Source organism: Ixodes scapularis, unplaced genomic scaffold, assembly GCF_016920785.2.
Source record: "Ixodes scapularis isolate PalLabHiFi unplaced genomic scaffold, ASM1692078v2 PGA_scaffold1__304_contigs__length_218370807, whole genome shotgun sequence".
Taxonomy (NCBI): domain Eukaryota; kingdom Metazoa; phylum Arthropoda; class Arachnida; order Ixodida; family Ixodidae; genus Ixodes; species Ixodes scapularis.
The window spans coordinates 173309421-173335319 of NW_024609846.1; the positions used below are offsets into that span (position 1 = coordinate 173309421).

At 43.9% G+C, this 25899-nt stretch overlaps 2 protein-coding genes across 2 annotated transcripts in view; both read left to right on the forward strand.

Annotated features, from left to right (window-relative positions):
- The window catches only part of LOC115325393, a 60236-nt gene extending 50540 nt beyond the window's left edge, over nucleotides 1-9696 (forward strand). Inside the window, exon 8 of the mRNA XM_029986107.3 lies at nucleotides 1875-9696. Within this exon, the coding sequence (XP_029841967.2) occupies nucleotides 1875-1966 (92 nt within the window). The 3' untranslated portion in view covers nucleotides 1967-9696. The remainder of the gene's footprint in view (nucleotides 1-1874) is intronic.
- A 1353-nt stretch (nucleotides 9697-11049) lies between these two features.
- Nucleotides 11050-25899, forward strand: part of LOC115325396 — a 104189-nt gene continuing 89339 nt past the window's right edge. Inside the window, exon 1 of the mRNA XM_040221460.2 lies at nucleotides 11050-11337. Within this exon, the coding sequence (XP_040077394.1) occupies nucleotides 11179-11337 (159 nt within the window). The 5' untranslated portion in view covers nucleotides 11050-11178. The remainder of the gene's footprint in view (nucleotides 11338-25899) is intronic.

The window sequence follows — 25899 nt, forward strand, 5'->3', positions numbered from 1 at the left end:
ATTCTGCAATATTAAGCCGCACAATTCAGGTCCCCCGATAAATGTCGAGCGTCAGACCGCAGCAGCGGATGCTGCTGCAGATTCTACCTTGCGGTCTTAATGCGTTTTACAGCGGGAAACTCATTAAGAAAAATATATTTACCTGGGTTCGAGTGCTAGCAGCTTTGTGAGGTGTTTGGAAGTCTCTGCGGAATTTATGCTCATATTTATAATTTCAATTGTGAAAAATAGACCCTTCGATGTATGGGCTTTTATGAATGATATCTCAGGCACTTCAATAGTATCATCTAAACTGTATTAGCGCACACGTAGAGATAAGAGAGAAGATGCAGAAAAAAGCGCTACTCACAACTGTATTTACTTAGATGAAGAGAAGGAAGAACATCGTAAAAAATCGTCATCCCCATTAAATATGAAAAAAGAAGAAAGATGAACAATAAATAGTAGGCTGTTCCCTCGCGGACACATGCTTCGAACACCAGGTCATTTGTTTAAACACCAGATCCGTTGTTGGCCGTCACGTTGCCATCATGCAGAGTGTTTTGCATCAATCTTGGCTCGTACGAGCTCTTCATTGTCAAAGATGAAAACAAGCACCTTATCCGTAGTCGGCTGTCGCGTTGTCATCTTGCCTGAAGTTTCGCGGCAACCGTGGTTCATGCCGGTTTTTCATTGTGTGTTTCAAAAAGTCTATTTCCTTGTTTGTTAGTGACACTGATTCAGCACTGTTTCATTCATTATCAGCAGATGGGATGTGGTAGGCCTCCAGCACCTCGTGCGTCAGTTTGTCTTTGTGCCTCCATAGGATGCTTGTTTCCCCGCATAGCGGACTGCATTTGCAGTCATTATAATGTGTTGTAAGATGTCCTCCTACTGTGGCTCTCAGAGAGTAATCATGTTCGCGTAGTCTACCGTCAAGGCATCTGCCCGTTTGACCGACGAAGCTCTTGCTACACGAGAGTGGTATATTATATGCCACGCCTGAAGTGCACGGAGAGCAAGTTTGTCTGATTCTTGTGCAGGGGTTGCGATGACGTCAGAATGCCGACTTCTGATTGACTCTGACTGAAATAATAGTGGGCAGTGGGTAGACCTCATTGCCAGCTGCCTTGAAGTCTACCCACTGACCTTCCAATCGAGCCAATCAGAGCTCGGCGTTCTGACGTCACGGCTACCCTCGCGCAAGAAGCAGATGAACTTGCGATCCCCATTTGTTCGGAACTGACCGCTCCTTGCGATTCTTCAGCTCTCGATGGGTATAGATGTCTCAGTAAGTAAAATTGCTTAAAATTGGCATCCATTTAAAAAAAAAAAGAAAAAAACTAAGACATGTTCGCCCTGGTTGTTCATGATATGTTAAGTTTCAAACACCATACCCCAGTTAACGGCATGATACAACGCGATCCGCACTCGTTTCGGCATATTCCTCAATATTTTACTTATAGCTTCCCATAATATTTCTGGTTGGGCAGATGCTGTTGAACTACCGTATATACTCAACTAAAAGACACAATGCTTACGTACAAGGCATTTGCCTTCACTGTCCCGCAGAGCACACTTTAAAACAAACATTGCGTTCTGAATAAAAAAAAATATATTTATCGATGACAAAGTGGAGTATACGATTGTCCGTAAAATGCGATATGCGTAGAAAGCATCTCCACGTAAGGACGTTATCTCTGTCACGTACATCGCTGGCATTTTTCTATTTATTAGGATGATTTGCCGTCTGCGTGCTTTGAGGAACAGTGGACCCGTAGGTTTTGTCGATAAACAGCGTGTCTATTACTAGACTAAATATTCATTTTGTTCCTTTATGCTCTGCATTCACTCGAGTAAATCCTCACTTCGTTGCTTTATGCTCTCCATTCCAGTGGTGCCCACCGAGGCGCAGAAGAACACCCCATGTTCCCGACAGCTCGAAGTAATGATCCCGGAGGGCGGTCCAGACAGCTTTGTGCCGTGAAATAATTCCCAGTTTTTTTTCTTTTTTTTTAATGAACTCTTGTTCAAGAACGTGACGTTTTGTGGCAAACCAGTGATTAAGAAGGTCAATGGAGAAAGTGTGGTGCGATTTCCAAAGTGGCAAAAATGAGCCAATAGACTCGTGTTCCAGTCTTGGCCAAGGATTGAGAGAAGATACTGGTGTTATTTTATTATTCATAGTTCAACTTTGCACGATATTTAGTCAGATATCTACCTGGCGATATATACGGTATAAATAGTTAGGCCCGTGTCCAGGCATGTCAACCAATCAAAGGAGTTAATGGTGCATTCTCTTTCGTGGTTAGGTTGTTACTTAGTGATGGGCGCCATCCAAACCGATTGAGGAGAGAATCAAATGAGCTTAGCGAACTAACATACATGCATTTCGTGGGCGCAAACGTCATCGCCCTAAGAAAATCTCGTGCGACCACTAAAGGGAGGTATGTTTATGCAAACATTTGTCTCCCGGTTCTTAGGGTTATTAAGAACTTTCATGGAACTAGCATTCACTGAGTAGAACCTCTTTTAACGCTTACAAGCGCCGACTCTACTTTTAATATTTACACAAATTTGGGCATGAAAAGTTATGTGTGGCACGTTTACATTTAGCTGTCTCGAGAGCAGCTAAAAATACTTCAGACCGAGCTTAATTGGAAAAAAGAATAAAACCTGCGCACTCCAAAATATGTGCGCAGAGTCCAGATAGCGAACTCAATTCCCTATCTTTTTGAAGAGTTTGCTCCGATGGAATTTTAGTGCCATGAAATTAACATCTTAACAGTCATGTCAATGTAAGTGTTTAGAGCTTTTTTATTCTTTAAGTCTAGTTGTTATACGATACATTTGTTCTACACTTGCGTGTGCTTCATCACCACTCCGCTCAAACCGACGGCGCGAAATGGGGTCGTAGAGCGTGCGTTGCGGATATCGGGTACTTTCTGGCGCGTGCTCAGTTTCTGCTCTTAAGTGATAGCACAGGCTTCCGCTAACAAAACACGCGAAAAGAGCCTAGCGTTTGGGATCTAACATTTAGCGTGGGTAGAAACGTGAAATGGTAGTGATGCAATATTGTTACTGCTTTAATCCAGAAAGCAACTTTTAAGCTTGACTAGATTTTGTATGTCATGAGATACGATACAACGTTTACGTTCACTTCTAAGTTTAGAGGGCGAGGGATGCTAAATCATCGTTAAACCAGTCAACCACCTGTCTTGAGCCATGTGATCGCACGCTCTCTGAGCATAATCGCGCACAGAGAGAGGTGAGGCAGTGAGAGACACGTGAATGATTAGTCCGACAATCACATAGCTTGCACCATCCTGTCATCGGTGAACAAAGTATAGATTAAATGAAAGATTGAGATATTTGTATAGGCTTTGGCATGTATTTGTTCGCCACTGAAAAATATTCCACCTGTTCACATTGGCTGATTTCTTGACTAAACTTTCTGTGTTCAATTTTCTTAGAGGAGAAGCAGCGAAATAGTGGCATGCGCACATTTAGATGACAAATTCTATCATGGTATATTTTGAGTCATTTTGCTCCACATTCAAGTGTGTTTTAATTAAATACATTATTCTTTTATTTCATTCACATATTTTGTTTTATTAGGGATACATATGACTTCCTTAAATTGTAGAGGGAATTTTTTTAGGACGGTGTAGGAGTCTACTCCTGTGTTCTTTTTTAATGCGTATCTATCTGTTTACGAGATCCAGGTGCTGTTGAGTGTTTTCAACTCTGTATGCTGCTTAAATCTAGTATTATAGTGTTTTGGTATTTCAAAGTTAACTTTTCACGCAATTAGGAGGGTGTATTAATTTTGAAGTTTATTTTTCATTAATTCTATGGCGAGTATCGGCGTTTATTTTGTTAAACTTCCAATTTTCCCAAAGTGTACGTTTGCAATATTGCAAGTTCTCGTGAATTAAACATAAGAAATATGTGATTGTCAGACAGAAACGTACCGGTAAATTCAAGGTATCAACAGTTTAATGAGGACTGCTGCTAATGCTAACTGTAACACGAAGAAAATGCAAGCGACTGATTCACTAGGCATTAGTTCTTTAAAAATGACTTCACTAAACTGCTTAATGGCGGTGCAGATTTTTTGTTTACTGCACACTGTGGGATTTGCTAGCTACCAACTTACACAGGTACCGATAGAGTAACCAAAGGGTTGTCTCAGCAGCGGTGGCGATCTCAAAGGAGCCGTCAAACCTAGTAGCCCGCGGTCCCCACATCTCCGCGGTAATGTAGACGACGTTTAGGGCTACATTACCGCGGGTCGGTTCGATTAATTACCTCCGTCGGTGCCAAGGATCGTCTACCTTGTCTCACTCTCTCGAATATAGCGGAAGAGAAGACACACGGACCAGAGTAAAGACAGAGTCCAAGAGCATTTATTGGAACACTCTTAAAACGAACTACAATGTCCCCATCCAAAATGCCCCCCGCGCCGGCAAGGTAAGAAAAGGTCCTTACCTGGCCAGACGCGGGGTTCTGGAGTGCCAAGACCGGGGAAGCATCGGAGAAGTCGCCGACACACGTGCTATCTCTTTCGCGGTCACCCGGGCGAGTCCCTTTCCCCAAAACGGGAAAACAAGAGGCGAAACCTCCTCGCCTGTCAGGGAGAGAGTGAGAAGAGGGCCCCCCAAGCCAGGCGGCCCTCCGCCTCACGAACAGGTCGGAGCTCACGGCGAAGAAGGCCGAGTGTTCCGACCCGCGGCCGTTATCACAGCCATCGGGGAAGGGAGAACAGAGGAATCCCCACAACAGCTAAGGGTAATAATTAAATCTCACAAAAGTGGATGCCACAGAAAGCATCATTGTAATTGCGGGTGCAAACGGTAATATGAAATCCTTAACTAACCCCATCCTTTTTAAAAATTTACAAAATCATAAAATGCAGTGTTACGAGAAAAAAAAAAGAAAAAAAACCTGCACCATTTTTGTAATTACTAAGGGCAGGATTTAAACTCGAAAACGCAGCCGCGGCTAGAATAATCACATGTATAGATTGAGCTTTGAGGTGACCGACATATACACTGATCGTTTGTCTAGAACTGATATTCACAAAGTAAATGGTGAAATATTGGAAAGTAAATTGAAATGACTTGTTTTCAGGATCATTGACCCCCCTACATTCCTCAAAAATCTATCTGAAATGAACCAGCTTTTACTTTCTTTCTTTTGCTGAGGAATAGGAGATTCTAATAGCAATATTTTTTTTCCCATACAGAGTATACGCAAAAAGCACCACTACTTACTCGCTTACTTTGTATTCGACGAAAGCGATGTGAAATAGTGCAAGATTTTTCTTTTTGTCCTCGTGATGCCCAACACTGGAGTCTTTTTAAAGCTGAACCTGACGTGTAAATCTTTTACCAGCGAGTGTTCATCATATATGCTTTAGTGTGTAGCCGCCGTGACTTTGGTTCCGATCTAAAACATGTTTCATACTTACAATATCTTATTAGTGGAGGGCAAGTCCGACGTGCGCCAAGCCTTGGCTACATTTTGACAGCAGCTCGCTACAAGGGTATTGAGGAACATAGAATCATAAATATTTACAGGCTCCGCCCAATGATCATGTAAACTGGCGGAGAAACGTCTCCACGTCGAGCTTAGAGTTTCAGGCGTTTCTAATTTTGCGACTTGCAAAAACGTTAACAAAGACTTGGTGTCTCGGATATAACAAAAATACCCGCCAATAAATTTCTAATTTAATTTAGTACATTACACACTGCTTGTAAACGCATCCCGCGCAAATGCACTTCCGAAGAGCACGCAGATGACAAATCAATGTGAACTTAAGAAATAATGGTATGAAAAATTCTTTTCGTGAGTATCATTCATGCGCAAAAGTGCCATGTCCGTTGCACAAAGTGTAAGGCGTTTCACATGCTCCAGGTTCCTCTGATTCATCACGGCCTCACAGCTCATTTTTCTGGGAAAAAGCGAAGGGACGGGGGGATTTCATATGTCTAGTGCGTATTAAGTTCATTACGCCTATCCACAATAAGCTTAATCCACATCTCGTGCGGGAAGATTGATATTGCTGCGCGCGCATCTAGCCTAGGATCACGGTGTAGGAAGGCTGCCTAGGATGCAGCGTGCCCGTTGCCGAATGGCTATCATGCTTGGCTCCCACGCAATGAGCCGATTTTCGATGCCTGGGAGCGATCTCTCCTTTTTGTTATTTCTATAAATGTCACCTCCTGGTGTATTCGAGAATTATGTTGCTTGTTCAAGATCTGAATATTCTACGCGCCGAACATTCTCCGCCGATTGATCCAAAAGCCCCCACGTGTATACATAAGGAGGTCCGCGTTGCAAACCGGGACATTCTTTCGCCTGCGTTCGATCCTACCATTACGCCGTCATCGACGCCTGCGACGTCTGTTTTACAGCGAAGCTATAATGACTCGTTGGTCGGGTTTATTACTGTCCGTCGATAAAAAATCATCGCTTGCGCCTCATAATCGTTCGCGCGCGCCTTATCAGCTTTCATGTGGTTTTGACAGTTGTTTCAATAGAAAAGCACGAAACAAGTGTCGAAACCACATGACAGATTATAAGGCGCGGCCAACAATGCGAAGCACAGCTAGCGCTCCCCACATGCGTTTCGCGGTAAAGATTACGGTTGCATAAGCTGCCGTGGCAAGGGCAGCGTACGAGGTCTTTCATATATAAAAAAAAAAGTTTTTCTACAGTACATTCACTTTTTTTTCGTCAATCATTTGGTATAGACCCTTTGATGTTTGCAAACGTGAACGACCGGAAGTTGCTTGTTCATTAGGTATAGACCCTTCGCTGTCTACGCGAGCGACCGGAAGTCGCTTGCGTCCCAAGCGACTTCCAGTCGCACCGTCTTTGCAAGCCTGTTGAGCTTGCTTATGTCACCGGTGCTAGAAAGCGTGAATGCAACACGGACAACAAAGTTGGAGATTTTACGAGGGCCCTCGGCTGTACAATATTACATCTTGAAGGAGGCAAGTAGGTTTACAAGAATACTCGAAACATTTAAACAGATCTCGCTCTCCTTCATTCTTTTAGTTTTCTCCTGGAGAATTGGTGATGAAACGTTTCATATACATTTCAAGCAGCGGGGTTAAGGTGGCCTTTGTTCATTATTTTTATAATCTGACAGTTTTCTCGGACGCCAAAGACTGGAGCACCACCTGGTGGCGTCGTTTGCCATGAAAAGGGTCTATAGTGCAGTGGGCAGATGTTGCAGGTGATACCACAGCTTCGTTGGCCAGCCATTTTCATAGCGTGTGGAGCCCAACATTTTTTTGCCATTGATTCTTATTTTGTTTTAGCACTAGTTCGCCACATTATACGTTTAGTTTCTCCAGTTATTTGCCGCCTCATCATTTGTCATTCGTGAAAATATGCAATATATTTTGTTAACAATGCATCTGTTACACCAGTTATTATAAATTAACTCCCTTGCCATTGTTCCGTAGTTTAAAAAACATCAGATCCGTTCGTGGAGAATACCTTCATGAGCCAAAACCTCGTATCCTACACTTTGGGACACTGCTAGCGTGAGTTAGATATCAGCGCTTTTGGGATTTCATAAAGTATGGAGGGGCCAAACAATTTACCACTTACATTGCTGCCGTAATTGAGAACTTTCTACCATTCTACTATTTTATGGCATCTATTGAATGTTAGTAAAAAAATAAAGAGAAGAAACTCACGCTTGTTAGCTCACGCTATGTATGTCGCGCTGTGTGCGTACTCTTTAGATGTCATCATATTCTTGTCCTGTTTATAGTGTCTCTTTTTTTCGGAAAGTTCTGTGATTGTACTTCGTCATTCATCTTTTTATGTTGTGGGTACGTGTTATTCATTTGTTTTTTATTTGCTTCGAACATAGTTTTTATGCCCCTTTTAAGCTTTCTGAGTCATTCTACAGTGTATTAGTTTTGTTAAAAAACTGCCACAACCAAAGTAACCCAAATAAAATAGAAATGATATGTCTTACCTTAAACTTGTGTCCTTATAAAAAAGCGAAGTTGCGAAACCGAAAACTTGTATAGTCACGAATGTGTTTTTTTAAAATAAAAGTGTCTTATGGTAAGAAAGGCAACAGAGAGCTTCATAAAATGCATACACTGATCACAAAAACGCCATGACCACTCACCTGACTCTGATTTAATCCACCTTTGGCACGCAAGACAGTTAAAACCCACCTTGGCATTAATTCTAAAAGTCCTTGGTCAATGCGGTGAGTCAATTTGAACCTGGGCCGGCTTGCTAGAATCGGTGTCTTAGCTAAGACTGCGTGATAGAAAACACTGCCGAAGCTAGCTCACGCGCGGAATGGCACGTGAAATTGAGTGTCAGGCGCTCGTACGCCCCTGTCTTGGTAGGTTTTCGGTCACACAATATAAGCTAAAACGCTGATTTTAGCAAATCGACCCAGACTTGTAAGCACAGGTTTCACAATTCCCGTAGATTACGAGGAGATAATCTTAGATCTCAATTACACTCGTGCCCCATCACCTCCCAAATGTTTTCAACAGGACTGCTATCTGACGAGATGTGTGAATAGGGCTGGGACATCAACTTGAATTCATCATTATGCTCTCTAATCTACTGTAGCACAATTCCGACTATGTGACATGGAGCGCTTTCCTATTGGAATATTCTTGTTCTGGTAGGGGGAAAGCCTTAGTGAGGAAAAGCCACGAACGAATGTAAGTACGTGCACGAATGAATACCTTGAGCTTGACATCACAATCTGCCCTATGTCAAAATCACTTAAATCATTATTAGCCTTTGTGGTATTCGTACACGTAATCGACAAAATGATCTCACTGTATCCGTGACTCCCGTTATCCACCATCTGCATCAGAACACGGCAGATAGTGCTGATGGTGCGTCAGCTATAGCGCGCTTATATATTCCCATAATGTAAGGTTTTAGGCTAATCAGGGTAAAGTATTGTTGTGTTTTTGCTTTAGCTATTGCGCTGAGAACTCACCTTGGCTTAGTAGCTTGCGCACATAAACGGAGCAAAACCATTTTCGCATTTGGGTTCCCGAAACCCCAGCATCCGTCCGCGATGCCAGAACATGAAAAGAAACCATTGGCAAAACAAAAACTTTAGAAAAGGACAGAAAAAGATTTTTGTGGTTTAGTATGAGTGACGACGTTGCATTTGGCTGCTGATAGTGTAACCAATGCAGTGCGCGGAAGCCTCCTCACTACGGTCCGAAAGCTTCACTCGTCACGCATACAACGGGAGTTCCTTTCGAGAGAATAGGCGTGAACGTCACGGGACCGCATCCAACTATGCAGCACGAGGAAAGCGGTACATTTTTATCATAAACAATCGTTTCATAAACACTTATAAGGACGTATGAATCATAGTTTTATTATATACTGCATTAAGGAACCACACTTCTCTTCTCAATCTCTCTAAAGAAATAAGATATGTTATGAAGTGATGCCCCCATCGACTTTCTGTGCATGATTCCGTTGAGACAACCGCGAGTATAGGTTGCTTTTAGGCATGCCAAGATATTTGATTTCAATGTTCTAATTTCCTGCTTCCATAGCCACTGCCAGCCTAAGCAACGAATGTGGGCCACCAGCCAGGGGAATCCTACTATCACTCCATGGCCGCAGAGATTTTTGTATTACCAGTAAGAGCAGCGAACCAAATCAAGGAGCCAATAAAAAGCGTAAACACCAGAAGTCGTGAAAATGTTGGAACCTTCTCATTTTCTTTTTAGTTTTTCCCACGTTTCTTTATGTACTGACAAGTTTTACATCTATATCGAAAGCGTGCATTACGGGTCGAGATTTTTTGCTTGGACAGAATGATTGAGGTCCTTGTCTGACCTTTGCTCCATTTATTAATAAAAAGGCGTTTGTTTGCTGTCTTCAATGTTGATTTGACTTCTATGCCACAGTGAATTGTTGTCTGCGCTTTGGTTTATTTGTTCGTTCAAAAATAAGGCAGTTTTCTCGCGTTGCGTTTTTTCTTAATCAGGTTTTAATCCTATTCCATGCCGACGTTTCTTTTTCCAGGCATCACTATTTTTGTGAAGAACGTGTGGATTATTTGAGTTAATTTCTATAATTTTAAGCATATTCACTCTAATAATTTCTTCTAACGGAATAACAGTGTGAGCAACTAAATTAAACCTAGGCATCAAAACTTTTTTTTTTTTAGCTAATTTTGTTTGCCAGCAAACGAACTACGAAATGACAGTTTCGTTGCACGTCTGCAGTGGCGTCCCACACAACCAAAACTTCAGGTAAGTAATGAAGACAGAATTGTGTTTTAGATATTGTGACCTTTTTTCAACAAGTTCTGAATTGAGAGGAGCTCTAAAGGTAAATCAGTTTCCCCAAATAGTTCGTTTTATTGAAGAAACAAATCCGGATACAGATTTACTTTGAAGTTAGATGTTATGATCATTTGGAGTCATGCCAAGTATTCCTAAAAAAAAGTACAACAGTAATAAAAAAATAACTGTGCAGTTCATTTCGCCACTTTTTTTTTTTGAATTCGATAAATGCCAAGAAATGACAACGATGTATTTTTGAAAATATACACTAAGGCTATTTCAATAGTGATCAAGTTTCCAAGCGTCGCAATTTCAATTGAAATAGAAAGAAAACGACACGCCGCCTGTTGTGATCAGTTTCAGATGTCCGCCATACAAACTCATGTTAAGCCGTAAGAGTTGTTCTACAACATCGAAAGAACGGGGCGCGCCATAGTAGATGCAAAAAAAAAAAAAAAGTTCTTGAAAACAATAATCAAATCTTTCAGAATTCATACAAAAATTCCAGTTTCCGTCATGTTTTCTGAGCGGGCATACCATGCCACCTCCTGAGTCTAGTCCGCCGCCATTCATAGTTAACCATGCCAACCGAACGGAGCGAGCGAAAGTGTGAAAACTGCGCCGACTGCGCGATGAGTCACCACGACGCGAAGGAAAGCAAAAGTGCGAGTGTGACGTCAGATCACGTGACATTTCAGAGTCCAATGAAATTTCTCCCTTTGGGGCGCGGCCTTGCTCAGTTGGCGTGGAAAGGGTCTTTGTGGCGGCGACGAGAATAGGCGCCAAGAACGCTTTCGCGCCTTCGACGATCTACATCCTATCCAGTGTGAGACCAACGTTCCCGCTTTTTGGGCGACCGTTATTTAAAGAAAAAAAGGAAATGTATGGATCTGGAAAAAGGCCACCCGAGCGACGAAACCGGTCAGACATGAATGGATCTACTTACGATTCTTACGACGTGAGCACCTCCCAACCCACTTTCGCCTCGCAAGGTGTGCCGCAGTGCTATAAACTTCGGATGGTCAATATCATTGGCTTGGTAAGTTGGCCAAACGCCTGTCACATTCCTTATTTGTACAATTTGTTTTGGCTCTAATGTTAGTTCACACTACCAAGCGCGTCCGCATGCCCAAAATCATCAGAATGAAAATTGTGTTGTTATTTGTTTTGTGTTCATTAAAAGTGTTTTATTACCAGAAATTTATCAGATTAGGCGCTGTTAACTAGCCTTAAAAACGTGTGCAGTGCTTTTCACCTGAAAAAAAAAAAAAAAAAGAAAAAAGAAATTGTCCGCTTTCGACGATGCAGAGCGCTCGTGTTGTGTCTCTTACTTTCTGTCCCCGTCTTGCGGCGCTTTTGTGAAAAGGAGCGATGTACCAAGTAGCCCGTCTCTCACTCTTGAAGCAGAGCGGTGGAGTCCGCGATGAAAAGCTCATGAGAGGATGGGCAGCCCGAATATTTCGTCTTGTGCGCCAATTAGACGCGTGTCATTTGCAAACAGACGCCGTAGCTACGAAAAAGAAAAAGTGTTTTTGTGTTCAACATTTTTCATTCAGGAAAGTTAATTGTTCTTTAAAGTTTTGATCCACAAATAAATTAGATAACTCTTGTGTCAATCGCAGCTCGATGCGTTAAAAATTAGATGGATTTGAAGTGGTTCCTATTTACGGGTTTGTTTTAGTTTATTTCTCGTGTTTATCGTATAGTTTATGAAAGATTATGAAGTCTTCAATATTCGAATTATAATTTTGAAATGTCCAATTTTTGAAGTTTTCTAAATAAAAACAAGCATTATCCGGACATGACCCTCCCCTAAATTAATAATTCACTCGTTCAGTATCGAATTCATAATTCGATCGATACTGATCTGTACCGAATGGTGTTCATTCAACTAGAATGAGCATTCGCGCCCTTGACACTGGTAATGATAACTTTCCCACAGACGAAGCTTGAAAGCAAGTGTTCCTTTAGTAAACATTGAACATTTAAAATCAATAAAATCATTGACGTTGTCTCCAGAAAGCTCGTTTTCTTGCCATCCCTTTCCACAGCTCCGCCCTGCGCCTGCTTCTGGTGGAGTGGTGAGATAGAACCTTTAGCAGCGACGATGTTAATTTCAGGAGCCAGAAAGCACGCAGGAAAATGAGAAGTAGGTAAAGTAGTGAACTAAATGATGCGACATTTTGTTTTCTTGTTTTGGGACAGAACTCTCGTTTCACGTCTAATAAATAGCCACTAATATTCTTAAGATTGTGTTTCCGAAAATGGCACGCCATTATGCAGCCTTTCTCGCGCAAGGGCTGCAATGTTGCACCGCCTGCATTTTTGTTTATATTTTGCTTTTAAACTGCGCGTCTCTTGTCGGCACGTTGTGGCCGTTTCATGTCACTTTCGAGTTTTCCACAAAGCATATACGATTGCCACTGTTTCCTAAGGATTTTATCTTGACATACGCATATTTTTCGAGTAATAGGAAAAGCCTGACGAGCACGAAATTAAGCGGAGAATGTTTAGAAGGCGATCATTCGCGGCCACCCGTCGGGAATGAATCAGAGCCACCTTTTAGAGCAATTCAGGCTATCGCCATGAACGGTTTCTCAAATCCCCGAGAGAAGCAGGCTCGGAAGAAGTGTCTTTACTCGGCATTCTCGAGGACGACGTCCTACTTGGTAGATAGGAACGCCGTTCCCCGCGAGTCGCGGAAACCCTCGACTTTCTGTGATCGAGATTTTCAGAATATCTTTCAAGAATCTGGCTTCACGGCGTTGCTATGAACTGTGAGACGCCATCTGCGAGCTGCTGGACTAACTGCCTTTAGCCCAGCTAGGAATCCAATAGAAATCAAAACGAACTTGACATTTTGGGTAAGCAGGTGAAGGAACTCCTCAACTCAGGGGTGGATCAAAAAAGTGGGGGGGGGCGAAGGGGGAGGCCTCCCCCCCCCCCCCCCAAAACAAAGCCGACCCTCCCCCCTACCCCTTTCTCGAACGGCAATTTGACATGTGTGGACCCCCCGGTGCACAAGAACAAATGGAAGAATAGTATCTTTACAAGTTGTCAAAAAAAAAAAAAAAATGGAGTTTTGAATTTGCTCCTGCCTCAATTGAACCCCTGACTAAAGTAAGAAAGCTGTCTGGTCAGACGTACCTAAGTTTAGACTGTTTGGTAACGATGGAGTTCAATACGCACGACGTCCAAAAGGCGTCAGGTTTGATCTTCGCTGTCAGCTGCCTAAAGTGAAGCATGATGGACGGAGCTTCAGTGTATGAGGATGTGTCTCTGCTCGTGGTCAGCCAACTTACACTATTTGTCTTTCTAATGAGCCAATGTTCCCCTTCCTTTCTTCTCGTGGTGTTGGCTCCATTCATCGCCTTTAGGAAGTGATGACGAAGGAGGTCTGTAAGAGAATCAAATCTGGGGGAGTCATGCTTTTTTGGGAATTAACGAAATTTGATCGCAGCTATGAATTTTAGAAGGACAGTGACCCCAAGCATTCATAAACAGTGCCAAACCGGAACCGAACCGAAAAACGGAACCGAGCCGTTATTGTTTTGTCGAAAAGGAACTGAAGCGAACTGAAATCTTCGTCGCCACCCTGGAACTGAACGTGAACCGAACCGATAAAAAATTCGGTCCGACAGTCTGCTCATACAGGCTTATGAAAAACTCGTTTAAGAAAAGAAGGCTGTCCATGATGAAGTGGCCAAGCAGGTCATCTCACCTTAATTTAATCGAGCATCTTTAGGAATGGTTGTACTGCCGTCTGGAGAAAAATAAAACCCGCAACACCGAACAGTTTTTACCAACTGCATAAGAAATGGGGGGAACTAGAGCAGATGTCCTACAACAGTGCGCTGGATTATATGAACTATTGGTGCCAAGTTGTGATCATTATTAGGGGCTTTTATAGGAAGTATTAATCAGCTTAAGTTCATTTCAAGATACGGGGATAATTCAGTGATCAACCTTGTCACAACGGCCATACTATCGGCAATGTCCTGTTGCGCTAGTAAAACCAGTGTTGCAATACATTTGTAATAAAAATTATCATCGTTATTTGAGTAAAAGTCGGTTTGTACAATATAAACACGTTAATATATCTTTACATAACAATTTCTGTGCATATATTACCGTTTTGAAAAAAAAAAAAAACGTTGGCCACGTAAAGTCGAAATATCATATTTTGTTGTTCACTATTGCATATACAAACGTTATCAAATATACACACAAAACACAGATATGTGCATGGAAATATATACAGGAAATTAAACAAAAATATAATCGGAAATATGATTTTGTATAAGCTCAGGAATATACAGGAACTGAAACACTCCACTATAAAGAACCGAACGATCATAACGGCCGATTTCTCCGTTATTCTTTTCGGCATACCGTTCCCCAATGATGATATCAGCATCACACCGAAACCGTCCTCGCGCATGCGACGGCAGTGAGAAAGCGTGAGAGAGAGAGCTACTTCAGAGTCCAGACCTCCTGACGCGAATGCATAACGTTGCGCAATGTTGGTGCGTCCGGACTCCCGTGGTATCGGCGGAGGAAATGTGCTGGTTGCACGCGCGTTGCGCAATCCCAGTTGCGCAATCGAAGACTTCATGTGTGCAATGAGCCAGAGGCTTTTTCCGCGAGTCGCGCTCTTTGTTACGCTTCCCGCCGCTTTTGTTTGGTTCAGTGACCTTTCGGTTTTCGAAAAGTGCTGCCGCCGTTTGTAAAGGAGGCCATATTTGGAGAAATAAGAGAGTAAGTCCGATGGCGTGCCCCTGATTCTGCGTACTTGTGAACTCCAAAAACATTTTAAGTTTTTTCACGCTTTACGCTTTTATTTTTTTTTTATTCTAGAGACACGTTTAGAGTGGCGCTATTCCGAAACATGCATGCTTGTTGTGCGATATACCTGTGGAGTTTATTTTTACGTTGTTGTTTATCTGGCCAAATCCGGTCGTCCCGCGTTCCAAGAAACGAAATGGATGTCGCGAAACGAAAACAGGCCCTCGTCCGGGCATCTGCGGCAACCGGGTCCCGGGATGTGAGAGGAACATAAAACGAAGTGGACATTTCGTCAATTTTCAGCTGGCCAGACGGAAAACTGTGACAGGGATAGCATCCAAGACCTATACCTCTGGATTCGGCAGTGTCCGTTACGTGCTGGTGGGATTTCCGGTGCTTACGTGACCTGATGCACATATTGATTGCTTACAATATGGTGAAAAAACAAAGATCTAAGAACAATTAAAAAAAATAAAAATGTATTTATCAATATGTGATTCAAATGATTAGTATTTTCTTTTTTTCAAAAGACCGAGTTAATCACCCAAACATAAACGATGAGAGGAAAAATGGCCTTTCCTTGCTTCCTGACATGTCTGTACGGTGTGAGCTGAAAGAAGGAAAACATTCCAATATAAAAGGGCATATAGCCAGCATACACGTATATTCTTGCACGTATATGCGTACGTATATGCGTATATATGGCCGGTGGCTTCGCTGCGCTTTTATAAAAGTTAAAGACTTTTTATTTTTTTACTTTTTCCCCAGGTAAGCTCGCTCTTTTTCAAATTTTATAGAAAAAATCCACCACCTGTGGCCAACGCTGTACAAAATCGGAACGCGCTAGGTTAAGAAACCGAATTTTGTGGTCGATTTAAAGAGCCTGTCCGCTCCTTTACACACCCAGTAGATTGCGCTTGAAACGATGGGAGGCAGACGGAAGTGACTGAAAAAAAAGGGGGGGGGGGAAGAGGGAGGTACCTCTTTCCGCTGGAGTTACAAATCTGAGGTATTTTACTAACATTGGATATAATGTATTCTCTCGTGTGCTAGCTCTCGTGATCTCCGCTAAACGGTACACGCATATCGATTCAAAGTCCATCCAAATATTTAACAGTCGCTAGAACGAGCTTCACTTTTGTAGGTATCATATCTACGCGCGTGATCTTGCTCGCAAGCATTGACTACGCCCGTAAACAAGAAATAGCAGCGGAATCGTAACAAAGGCCGAGGTGCGATAATCAAGCCTGTCGCTGCATTGCCGCCGGAGAGGTCTGGATTGCGTAACGAGCGTGAAATAGGGCCGACGTTTCCGCCTTCGACTTCGAGGCTGGATGCGGCGGCATTCGCTCTCGTGCCAAAAAAAGCTTGTATCGCTTTCTCTATCTCATTCTCTTTCCTCTCTCTCTATCTCTCTCTCAGTCGGAGTTATAGGTCTTTGTATTTCTTTTTTCTCTAACGCCGTAGGATATTTTCGGACGGTGATTTAACGATGCTTAGACTATGGCCCAGAAAATGATGCCTTGGGAAATATAACTGTCACATTGAATGATGAAGTATGGTCGCTTCTTTGCCGTTATTTCGTTACATCGCAATGTTTGAAAGAATTTCCTATCATTTTATCTGAGCATAAGTCAGTGTAAATTCAAAGAAAAGCCGGATTCAATTTATTAATGCGAATACTGTAGGCAAATTGAATGATAAACGTGGAAATTGAATTTAATGGAAGAAGTGGGTTGTGTTTATTCCACCAAAAGAGTACAACTCTTGACAGATCGCTATGCGGAGCACAAGTTCGCCTGCTTCTTTTGCAGGGTTTGTGGTGGCATCAAAACGCGGAGCTCTGAATGGCTCGATTGAAGGATGCTGTGTAGACCTCAAGGAACCTTGCTTCGAGGTCTACCCACTATCCTTCAAGCAGAGCCATTCAGAGCTCCGCGTTTTGACGCCACCACAAACCCTGCAAAAGGAGCAGGCGAACTTGTGCTCCGTAACGCACCACTGGTAGTAATATAACAGGTAAAGGGTACATAGAGACGGTTGAGGCTAGGATCCACATTTTGATGGACGTAAGACTGGTAGACCCGTAAGCACACGGATGTGGGCAGGCACGTAGCCATGGGGAGGGGGAGGGGGGCATGAGGCCCGCCCCCCCCCCCCCCCCCCCCCGAAATTTTCTATTTTGTTGGGGCCTCCTCTCCGCGTCCCCCTTATACAGCATTTTGTCCTGGGCGCCCCCCCCCCCCCTTCCCCCCCAATCCTGGCTACGTGCCTGGATGTGGGGCAAGAACAGTTGTATGCGAAAGGCCCTAGCTCAGAAGTTTATAGTTTTCAATACCGCGAGGGCCCATTATTCGCGCTTTTGTTTGATAAAAACCCAGTGGCGACATCAATCGTGTAGCTCCGGCGCGCTTCCGGCTCACGTATATTTCCTAGTTTACTTTACTCATCATTATATTACCATATTTCCGCTCGCGCATCTGCAGCAAATTACAGCGCAATACGTTAAGAAACTGATTTTTTTTTGCAGGCCGTCTAAAGTACCATAAAAACGTTAGTTTATATGCTGATACGAATTTAGTTTCCACGCTTTATTTACTGGGGAAATTTACGTCACTTAACCTCAGCTAGTTTTCCCGCTAAACGTAGATAGGAAATTGATAAACAAAAATGTAAGTTATTCATTACCGAACCAAACGACTGCGTAATGTCGTCTAAAAAAATTATTTAGGCAATCATTTTCTAAATAATGCATTTTATGCATTATAGGAATTGTGAGGTCATACGTGAAAAATCATTTGTTTATTTCATGCACGTACATAGCAGTGTTAACTACATTATACCTAGGGCACTTACCAGCAGGACACGTATAAATTGAGAACACAAGTTTGAGGAGATTCCACTTTTAATTAAGGACATAATAAACATTACAATTGATGTCAATGTTTAGTTATTGGCTATTAAAGAATAAGGCCGGACATAAAGTTTTAGCTGCTAAAAAGGGTTTTGTAAAACAATAAATCATACATTTTGAAGATAAGAACGGTCGTATCTAAAATTACATACCTAATTCTTTATCGCTCTCGCTTTCTCTTCTGTTATATATAAATGTACCTTGACCACTAGAGAGATTTCGACCATTTCTAGCTTTTCGAAGATATCACCATTATGAAGACATCTCTAACAGGCAACGCAGATTATTTATTTGTTTATTTATTTATTTATTTATTTATTCATGGTACCTCAAAGGCCCAATTAAGGGCATTATATGAGGGGGGGGGGGGTACATTCAGGGTAAGTATCAATCAAAACAAAAGAATATAAACAAAATAAAACACACACACTAACACACGCTCCGAGAAAAAGACAATCTTGGATTACAGGGAAAGAAAGCAAATGCAAAGCGAAAGTATGTAGATAAAAGAAAACGGATGTGAAAATGAAGTTATAATGCTAGCATGCGCGACAAGAACCCAGAAAGCAATGATTCAAACTAAATGATTACAAATAATCACTATGACAATACAAAAAATTCACTTTGACGCAAAAATGACAGAGTAAAAAAGGCAATAGAACAACAAAACAGCACAATTCAGGATGCAGTGGGGGATCACGGGGAAAAAAATGATTGGAGAGGGCATTGCGAAAAATTTTTTATCAGATATGTTGACGATGGCTTCGGGAAGACCGCTCCAGTCCTTGATTGCGTTAGGAAGTGCTCAGTTGTTGAATGCGGCTGTGGAGCCAAATATGCGTTTGAAGCTTTTGCTGTTATTTTGACGATACACACTAAAAATTTCATCACCCATGTTCGTGTTAAAAGGGTGTTTTTCCGAGCTCACACCCTTCCTACACCATTTTTACATGATTTTTGAATATTCAAGGGTGTACGGAAAGGCCTACACCCTTCGTACATCCTTTTTACACCCTACGGCTACCGAAATCGTGTTAAGAGGGTGTTGCGGTGGTACACCCATGATTTCCGAATCGTCGAACTCGGAAACCGCCGAATTGCAGACATAAGCGCCGACAGCAGAAGTCAAGAAGCAGCCTGCTCAATTTAGAGGATTTCGTGAAGTTCAAGTAAGCACAATGGGCAGCTGACATCCAAGCCAAGCCAACGCTCAAGTTGTTTTCAAGCCAGATGAATGCCGGCGTTGTGTACAAGCTCCTTGGTTGTTTACGTGCAAGCGACCACGAAAATATCATCGGTTACTCACGCACTTCTGCTCAGAATGGTGAGACCACATCGGTTCTATTATGATACATTCCGTCTCATCCTGAGATGTACTAAAGCGAAGGCTAGACGTGCGAGACGGTTCGGGCTCACAGCTTTACTGTGAGCCTGTACCGTAAAGGTCGGTTCCGACACTTGCGTTTGAGTGTGTTTGTCTGCGTTGCGTTTAGAACCGAAAACGAGTCGCCGGCACATCTGTGCTTCGTATGAAGCGTGGATTCCAATTCAAAGAATCATCTTGGCACGCGATATAAGCAGCAGGGATGTCCTGGTTTCTCGCAGCCGCAACGCGGTCAAACGCAACTGTTTGAACCAGGCTTTACGTGGTTGTCCGGGGCTTGTCCCTCGCGCTTTATTCTTTCGATTTTAAGTATTCATTTTCAACTCGCTCGCTTTTACCAGTACTAGTAGATACTCAGGCTGCACGAGGGTTCGTGCAGTGCGACCATCTAGCGATGCTATGATCTTGTGCTCGAGCCTTGGCTTTAATGCATCTTAGTGGGGAAGGCAATCATCGGGGATATATGACACACGATGATGCCAAGTCTGTTCACGGCGGACTCTCGTGCTGTTCTGATTGGAGGAGAAGGGGCGTGTAAAAAATTGGCAAATGGAACATGGTTAGCGACAGCGCAAATATATGTTGGAAAAAGTTCAGAACGTTAAAGTGCAGCAGCCTGAAACTTTGGAGTTAAGCAATTAGAGAATCATTTGAAGACATCTTTAGAGGTTCAGCCTTCTCTCCCCCCACACCAATATCGAAGGCTGCTAGGATATTGGTTCAGGCTAAGCCCTCTGTCTTTCAGTCAGCGAACTCGAGCCGTTCCACCTGACCTTGTTATTTCATAACAGATATGTTAGAAAATGGAATGCAGATTTTCTTTACACGGCCAAAACATAAAGTGTTATCAAATACTACCTGCCATATTCATATTCTACATTTACAGATCGGGGTGAAGATGCGAGCAGCCTCGAAGCCCACCAACAGTGGCTGTGTGCTGAGAGCAAAAGCTGGTGCCTGACGAAGGCCAGATTGATCTTCGAAAGGATGCGACTGCCTGCAAATGGCTACATGTGTTGATATTGATGGGCATATAGACTGCAAAGAATGCTTATCCCTACCTGATGGATGCTAGGAGGGTATGCATTCCATATTTTTTTACTGATCTCTACAACAATTGCTAAATTGCGCTTCCCCGCTCCGTGATAGCGGCTGCCGGACGACCATCTTGGGACACGGAAAATTAACCTTTTGGAGCGTTGCAGAGGCTGGCCGGCAGCGTGCTGCAGACATGTTTTTTGCTCGTTTGTCGTCATTGGGAGCGTTAAAGTGGCCCTGCAATAACTTTTGGACTGGTTTTTAATTTGGACCGAACCTGAGCGCACTGAACGTAGTAATTTAAAGAAACTTTTCTCCAATTTCGCTTTATTTTAAAAGTTATAGGCAAATGAGACTTACAAAAACAAGCAAAAAATAACATCCTTCATGACGTCGTAGGTCCTGGTTTGAGTGGCCGTGAAGTCGTGAGCTCATCGAGCGCTCACGGCTGCCGCACTCAGTGTCGACGGCTCGAGAGGGTGCCACTAAAGCACGTGTTGACTAGGCTGTATGAAGTGGGCGGCCAGGGCAGCTCGCATTGCATTTTCCGCGCGATTAAAGACTAATTCGGCATAACACTTCATTGGCCACAAACGACGGTAAACACGGGGTAAAGATCAGTTCAGAACGGGAGCCACTTCGCGCTGCCATACCGCCAAAGGGTCAAATCGCCAGCCAAGCCCGCGCCGAAAGCCTTGGGAACGCTCGGAACCGGTCGGATCCTCGAGCCAGTATACGACCGCAGCGCCACCGCGTACATCCGGGACCTTTCTAAGCCCATTGTTCGTCGGAGCCTCATCCCACTACGCCTTTCTAGTACAGTAAAACCTTGTTATAACAAAACGGGATATAACAAAGCAATCATTATTCCCCTTGCTTGCTAATAGTGGGAAGAAATGGACATTGGCTATAACAAACTAATGGTTATAACGAAATAATTACGACCGCTCCTTCAACTTTGTTATAACGAGGTTTTACTGTATGCGCCGTTTTTTTCACCGCTTGGTGGCGGGTTTGTCGACGGGTCTTTTCTTGTTTCCGTACTTTATAAACTGCATTTGTTTCTTTTCTGATCTAAAATACTGAACAAAAACTACTTTTATAAATAATTGAAACGGTTCGCGATACTTATATTTTGTATCGACTAAAAAAAAGCTTTTAGCGGCTCTGACCAGTAGTAAGCCCAGGACCAAAGACGTCACATATTCCGCGCTTTCGGCAACGCGGGTCGCCCTCGTAGGTGGAGGAGGTTTCCGCGTCGTCCGGTTGAAATATGACTCACTGATATTTAGTTATTCTCTCCGTGCCCGCTGGCTTACCCGAACCCAAAGAGACGTGGAAACCGCAAAAGAGGTAGACGCTTAAGTATGATTGCAGCTCCCCTTTAAGTCCACACTCCTTTACCCCTACTCTGACGCTCCGAGTTTCATACTCCAGGCACAGCAACTAAACGGCGCATGGCGTACAGGAGCGCGACACACCGAATCTATTGACAAGCCGCACAAGCTCCTTCCCACCGCACGGTTATGACGAACCTGGCATCCCGTGGATACGGGTGGGAGAAGCCAAAATTATTTCGGTGGTAAATTAATTAAAGCCAGTGTAAAGCGGCAGGGTACAAAGTAAAAGAGACGGCGACGTTATGAAGTTTCTACGAACGTTTAAGTATTTCTTAGAGGTTTGGAGACTCGCTTCGAGCACGTGCGGGGAAAGGCACCTTGGCTGATCTATTTATTGACCGTGCAAGCTGTTTATATTTGAATTAAAGACAACATTCTTGAACTTGTTTGTCGACGCACGAAACCCTCACACTTGCCAGATATTTCGTGGTTCCATATTGCAGCGAGACGGAATGCGATGGAAGCTGTTGATGTGCTATGCCGATACCGGAACACTGTCGTTCAATAGATAGCACGTCAATTCGTTTCAGGTGAGACATGAACATGATGTTTCGGCTTTCCATTCGAAGTATCTTGATTCTCTGGGCAAAGCATCCTAGAAAGGGCAGCGCTCCGACTGTCTTCTCATCTCAACAACTTTTCTGTCGCTGTGCTGTCGGTAACCTTCCGTTCAATAGATGAATTCGTTTACAGGCGAGATGCACGAACAAACCTTTCCCGCAATGCTAACTGATGCTTCGGCTTTCCAATCTAGGTATCTTTATTCGCTGCAGCTGGACTAAGCAGTTTAAAAAGGGCAGCCGTCCCACTGTCTTCTCGGCCGGCAACTTTTCTGTCGCCGAGCTATCAGCACGCTCGTTCGATAGATCACTTTGTTCTCAGGCAAGGCGCATGAACAAACCTTTTCCGGAATGCTAATTGCTGTCTTGGCTTTCAAATCAAATTGTTTTTACCTGCTGGATTACCCACTAATGACTGAAAAGGAGCAGCTGTCCGGCTACGCCTTTTGTTTCAACAATCTCAACAATGGCACAGCCATCTTGTTTGTGGACGTGACATCACGGAGCGCAAAGAAGTCACTTGTGCTCCAAGAAATGCTCGGAGCACGAAGAGCACGCTCGAGTGTCAGTCTCCGGCGGCGCTCCCCTCTGTTTAGTGAAAGGAGCGCCAAACGCTCGCAATGTGTAAACTATAAGAATTTCCTTTGAAATCGCATAAAATTTTTTGCAACAGCGCGGCACCGCAAGAAAATGCACAACTTGTCGAACGTCGAGTCTCGCCGGTCTTGCGGCGTGATCAAAGCTTCCTGGGCCTGCCAAACTGCTGCGTCTCTGTGCCTTTTCACGCTTGGATACTTATCAAGAATCGATGCCATGGCAGAGCTTTGAAGGTATGTCGCACATAGGCGTCTTCTCTATCACCCAGCTGTTCCAGCGAGTTGCTATCAATAGGAAACGAAATCGGTGGTTGCTATTATGGATTAACCATGGCTATGTTCCAAATCTATTTAAATGGATCACATGACAGCACAAATAGAGCAATGCTGTGGAAGAAGGTAGGTTTTCGAAGGCAAAAGTATGAAGCGGCGATATCTGAAGTTTTTCAAACGTGGCCCGTCCATATGGTTGTGTGCAATCTGTCGTTGTCGCCATAGCTTCCTACCCCTCCTTTGTCGCCACTGGATCATGCCCGCTTCTGGACTGCAAGTGCCGCAAGTTACAAATACAGTCGTAAGAGTAAAGTAAAATGCTGCTCCAGAGGCACATGCATCTTCATGCTCTTTGCACTCACGAAACAAATCCACACGGTGTTAATTCTTGATCGGTATTCAAGCGTGCGAAGACAAAGATGCAGCACTTTGGCATGCCAAGGAAGCTTTGATCATGCCGCCAGAACGGTAAGACTTGCGTTAGACGAGTTGCCCCTTTTTCTTGCGGTGCTGAGCTTTCGTAAAAATTTCCACGTGTTCTCAAACGCAATTCTCACCGTTCGGGGTTTTAACAAACTTCTTCGGTAAATGACAACGAACGAGCAGAAAACATGTCTTCAGCTTACTGCCGCCCAGCCTCCGCAACGCTCCAAAACGTTGACTGATAATCTTTGTCCCAAGGTGGCCATCCGGTGGCCGCACCTGAGCTGCAACGACCAAGCGGAGACACGCGATCCAGCAAATTGTCGTGGAGATCAATGGTATTGCTTGCACGGAGTACTATTAGTCTTCAGAGCAAACACAAGTGTCGCTGCGGTCGCCACATCTTGATTGGGTCAGGTGTACCGTGACGTCTGGTGACAGACTCCGCTTCGCGTTCTGGCATCTGGCTGGCTTCCCTGCGCCCGTTTCCTCACGATCGGAGGTTTGTGATCATGCTGACCTACTGTTCAGCGCTGCAATGCAATTTCCAAAAAGAAGCTGGTATCATATTCTACCACCCGAAAACCTCGAGGTTAAAAAGAGCATGGACAGTCAGACTAAGGATGGGAAAGGCACCGTCAACATCGGCCGTTGTGAGCTGTAAGCACGTTGAGAAGCGGGGCTTCGTTTACCCAGTGTAAAAGGCACTGGGTGAGACTTATGCCGACAGAATTTTCATAGCTTTTCCAACCGTGTTTGTCACGTTTACCCTTATAATTGGGTTATAAGTATGGAAAGCTATCGGTGGAGGCAACTCCCGTCGATGAACCCCCCCCCCCCCCGCCCCCTCCACACGATATAAGGCGGTTGTGCAAGGGGTTGTGGAAGCGGCGGTGTAAGTGTTTCAGACACTGAAATTCTGTTCTTTGCAGATTCATGAGTTAAGCACGAGACACATGCGCGAAAAATCCATCCGATCCGACGTCCGATCCGACAGTATGACTGCCTGATCCGAAAAATTTGGTCGCTTCAGGCGTCAGATCGGTGATCCGACATGCGTCAAACGCGCCAGATAGTTTTGCACGGCGGACGGATTGTCGGATGCGTCCAGCCAATGACAGCACAGCTAGCGCGGACGTCATGATGACATACTTGGTCTGTCGGGACGAATAAGAAAACGGGACGGGCGACGGGAAGCCGGACGCGTGGATCCCGCTGATCCATTCGAGAAAGATGGCCCCGGCAAAGAATGCACGCGCTAACAAGAACGAGCTCCTAGCTTCGCTCGTGCGAGCTAAACCATCAATCTGTGACCAGAGATCTATGAACGCGGACCTCCGCTGGAGTGCTTGGGAGTTGGATCTCCTGGGCGGAGCCGAACGGATCGTTGTGTCGCTTGCAAGATCGGAAGTGTGTGCGTGTGTCTCAATTCGGAGCGGCGTTCGGACTGTCGGATCGGACGATTCTGCCGTCCATTTGTCTCGCGCTTTAGGAGAACATCAGACCCCGCTTTGCGGGCATACAAATGGAATTTAAGTCAAAGGCCTTTGGGCGGTCTCACTTGTAATTTTCTCCCCATGGCCCAGAATATATTTAACATGTTGCTCGAGCAGAGTGCAGCTTTTTCGCTGAGACGTTTTTGTTTAGAAACAAAGTTGAAAAAGCTCTTAATTTATTCAAATCATCAGCAGCGTTGATTATGCAGGATGTAAATATATTGCAATGCTCCTGCAAGTGTGGTGGCATTTCTTCCTTTTCATATACCATCTGTGATTCATGCACTGTCTGCCCTGGAAACCATGCTCGGAATGTTGGTTGAAGTTTCGCCTGCAGCTACAGACCATACCTCAATAAGGCCGCATATAATAATTCACATTTCCTACGTAAAATGCGCACAAAAAAAAAAAAAAAAAAAGTAATATGCCGACAGCTAACGCCATCTTGGCCTTTGTAGGGCGAGTGAGGGGGTAAATTTTGTCCTCAGCAGGATGTCGCCCCGGCTCGCTGTAAAAGGTCGCCTCCCAAACTTCTCGGTGCTAATACTCTCACCATACAATGCACCTGTTATTTGTTTGGCCCCTGGTCATGAAATCATTCTCAGTTTGCCATTCCATCTCACCGAGAGCCCGATTTTGGTCATTGAGGTCTCAACCGGCTTGCACTGAAGAAGTATTAGCGAGTCCGTTTCACGGCACTCGTGCCCACGCGTGTCCACTCGCAGCGTCGAG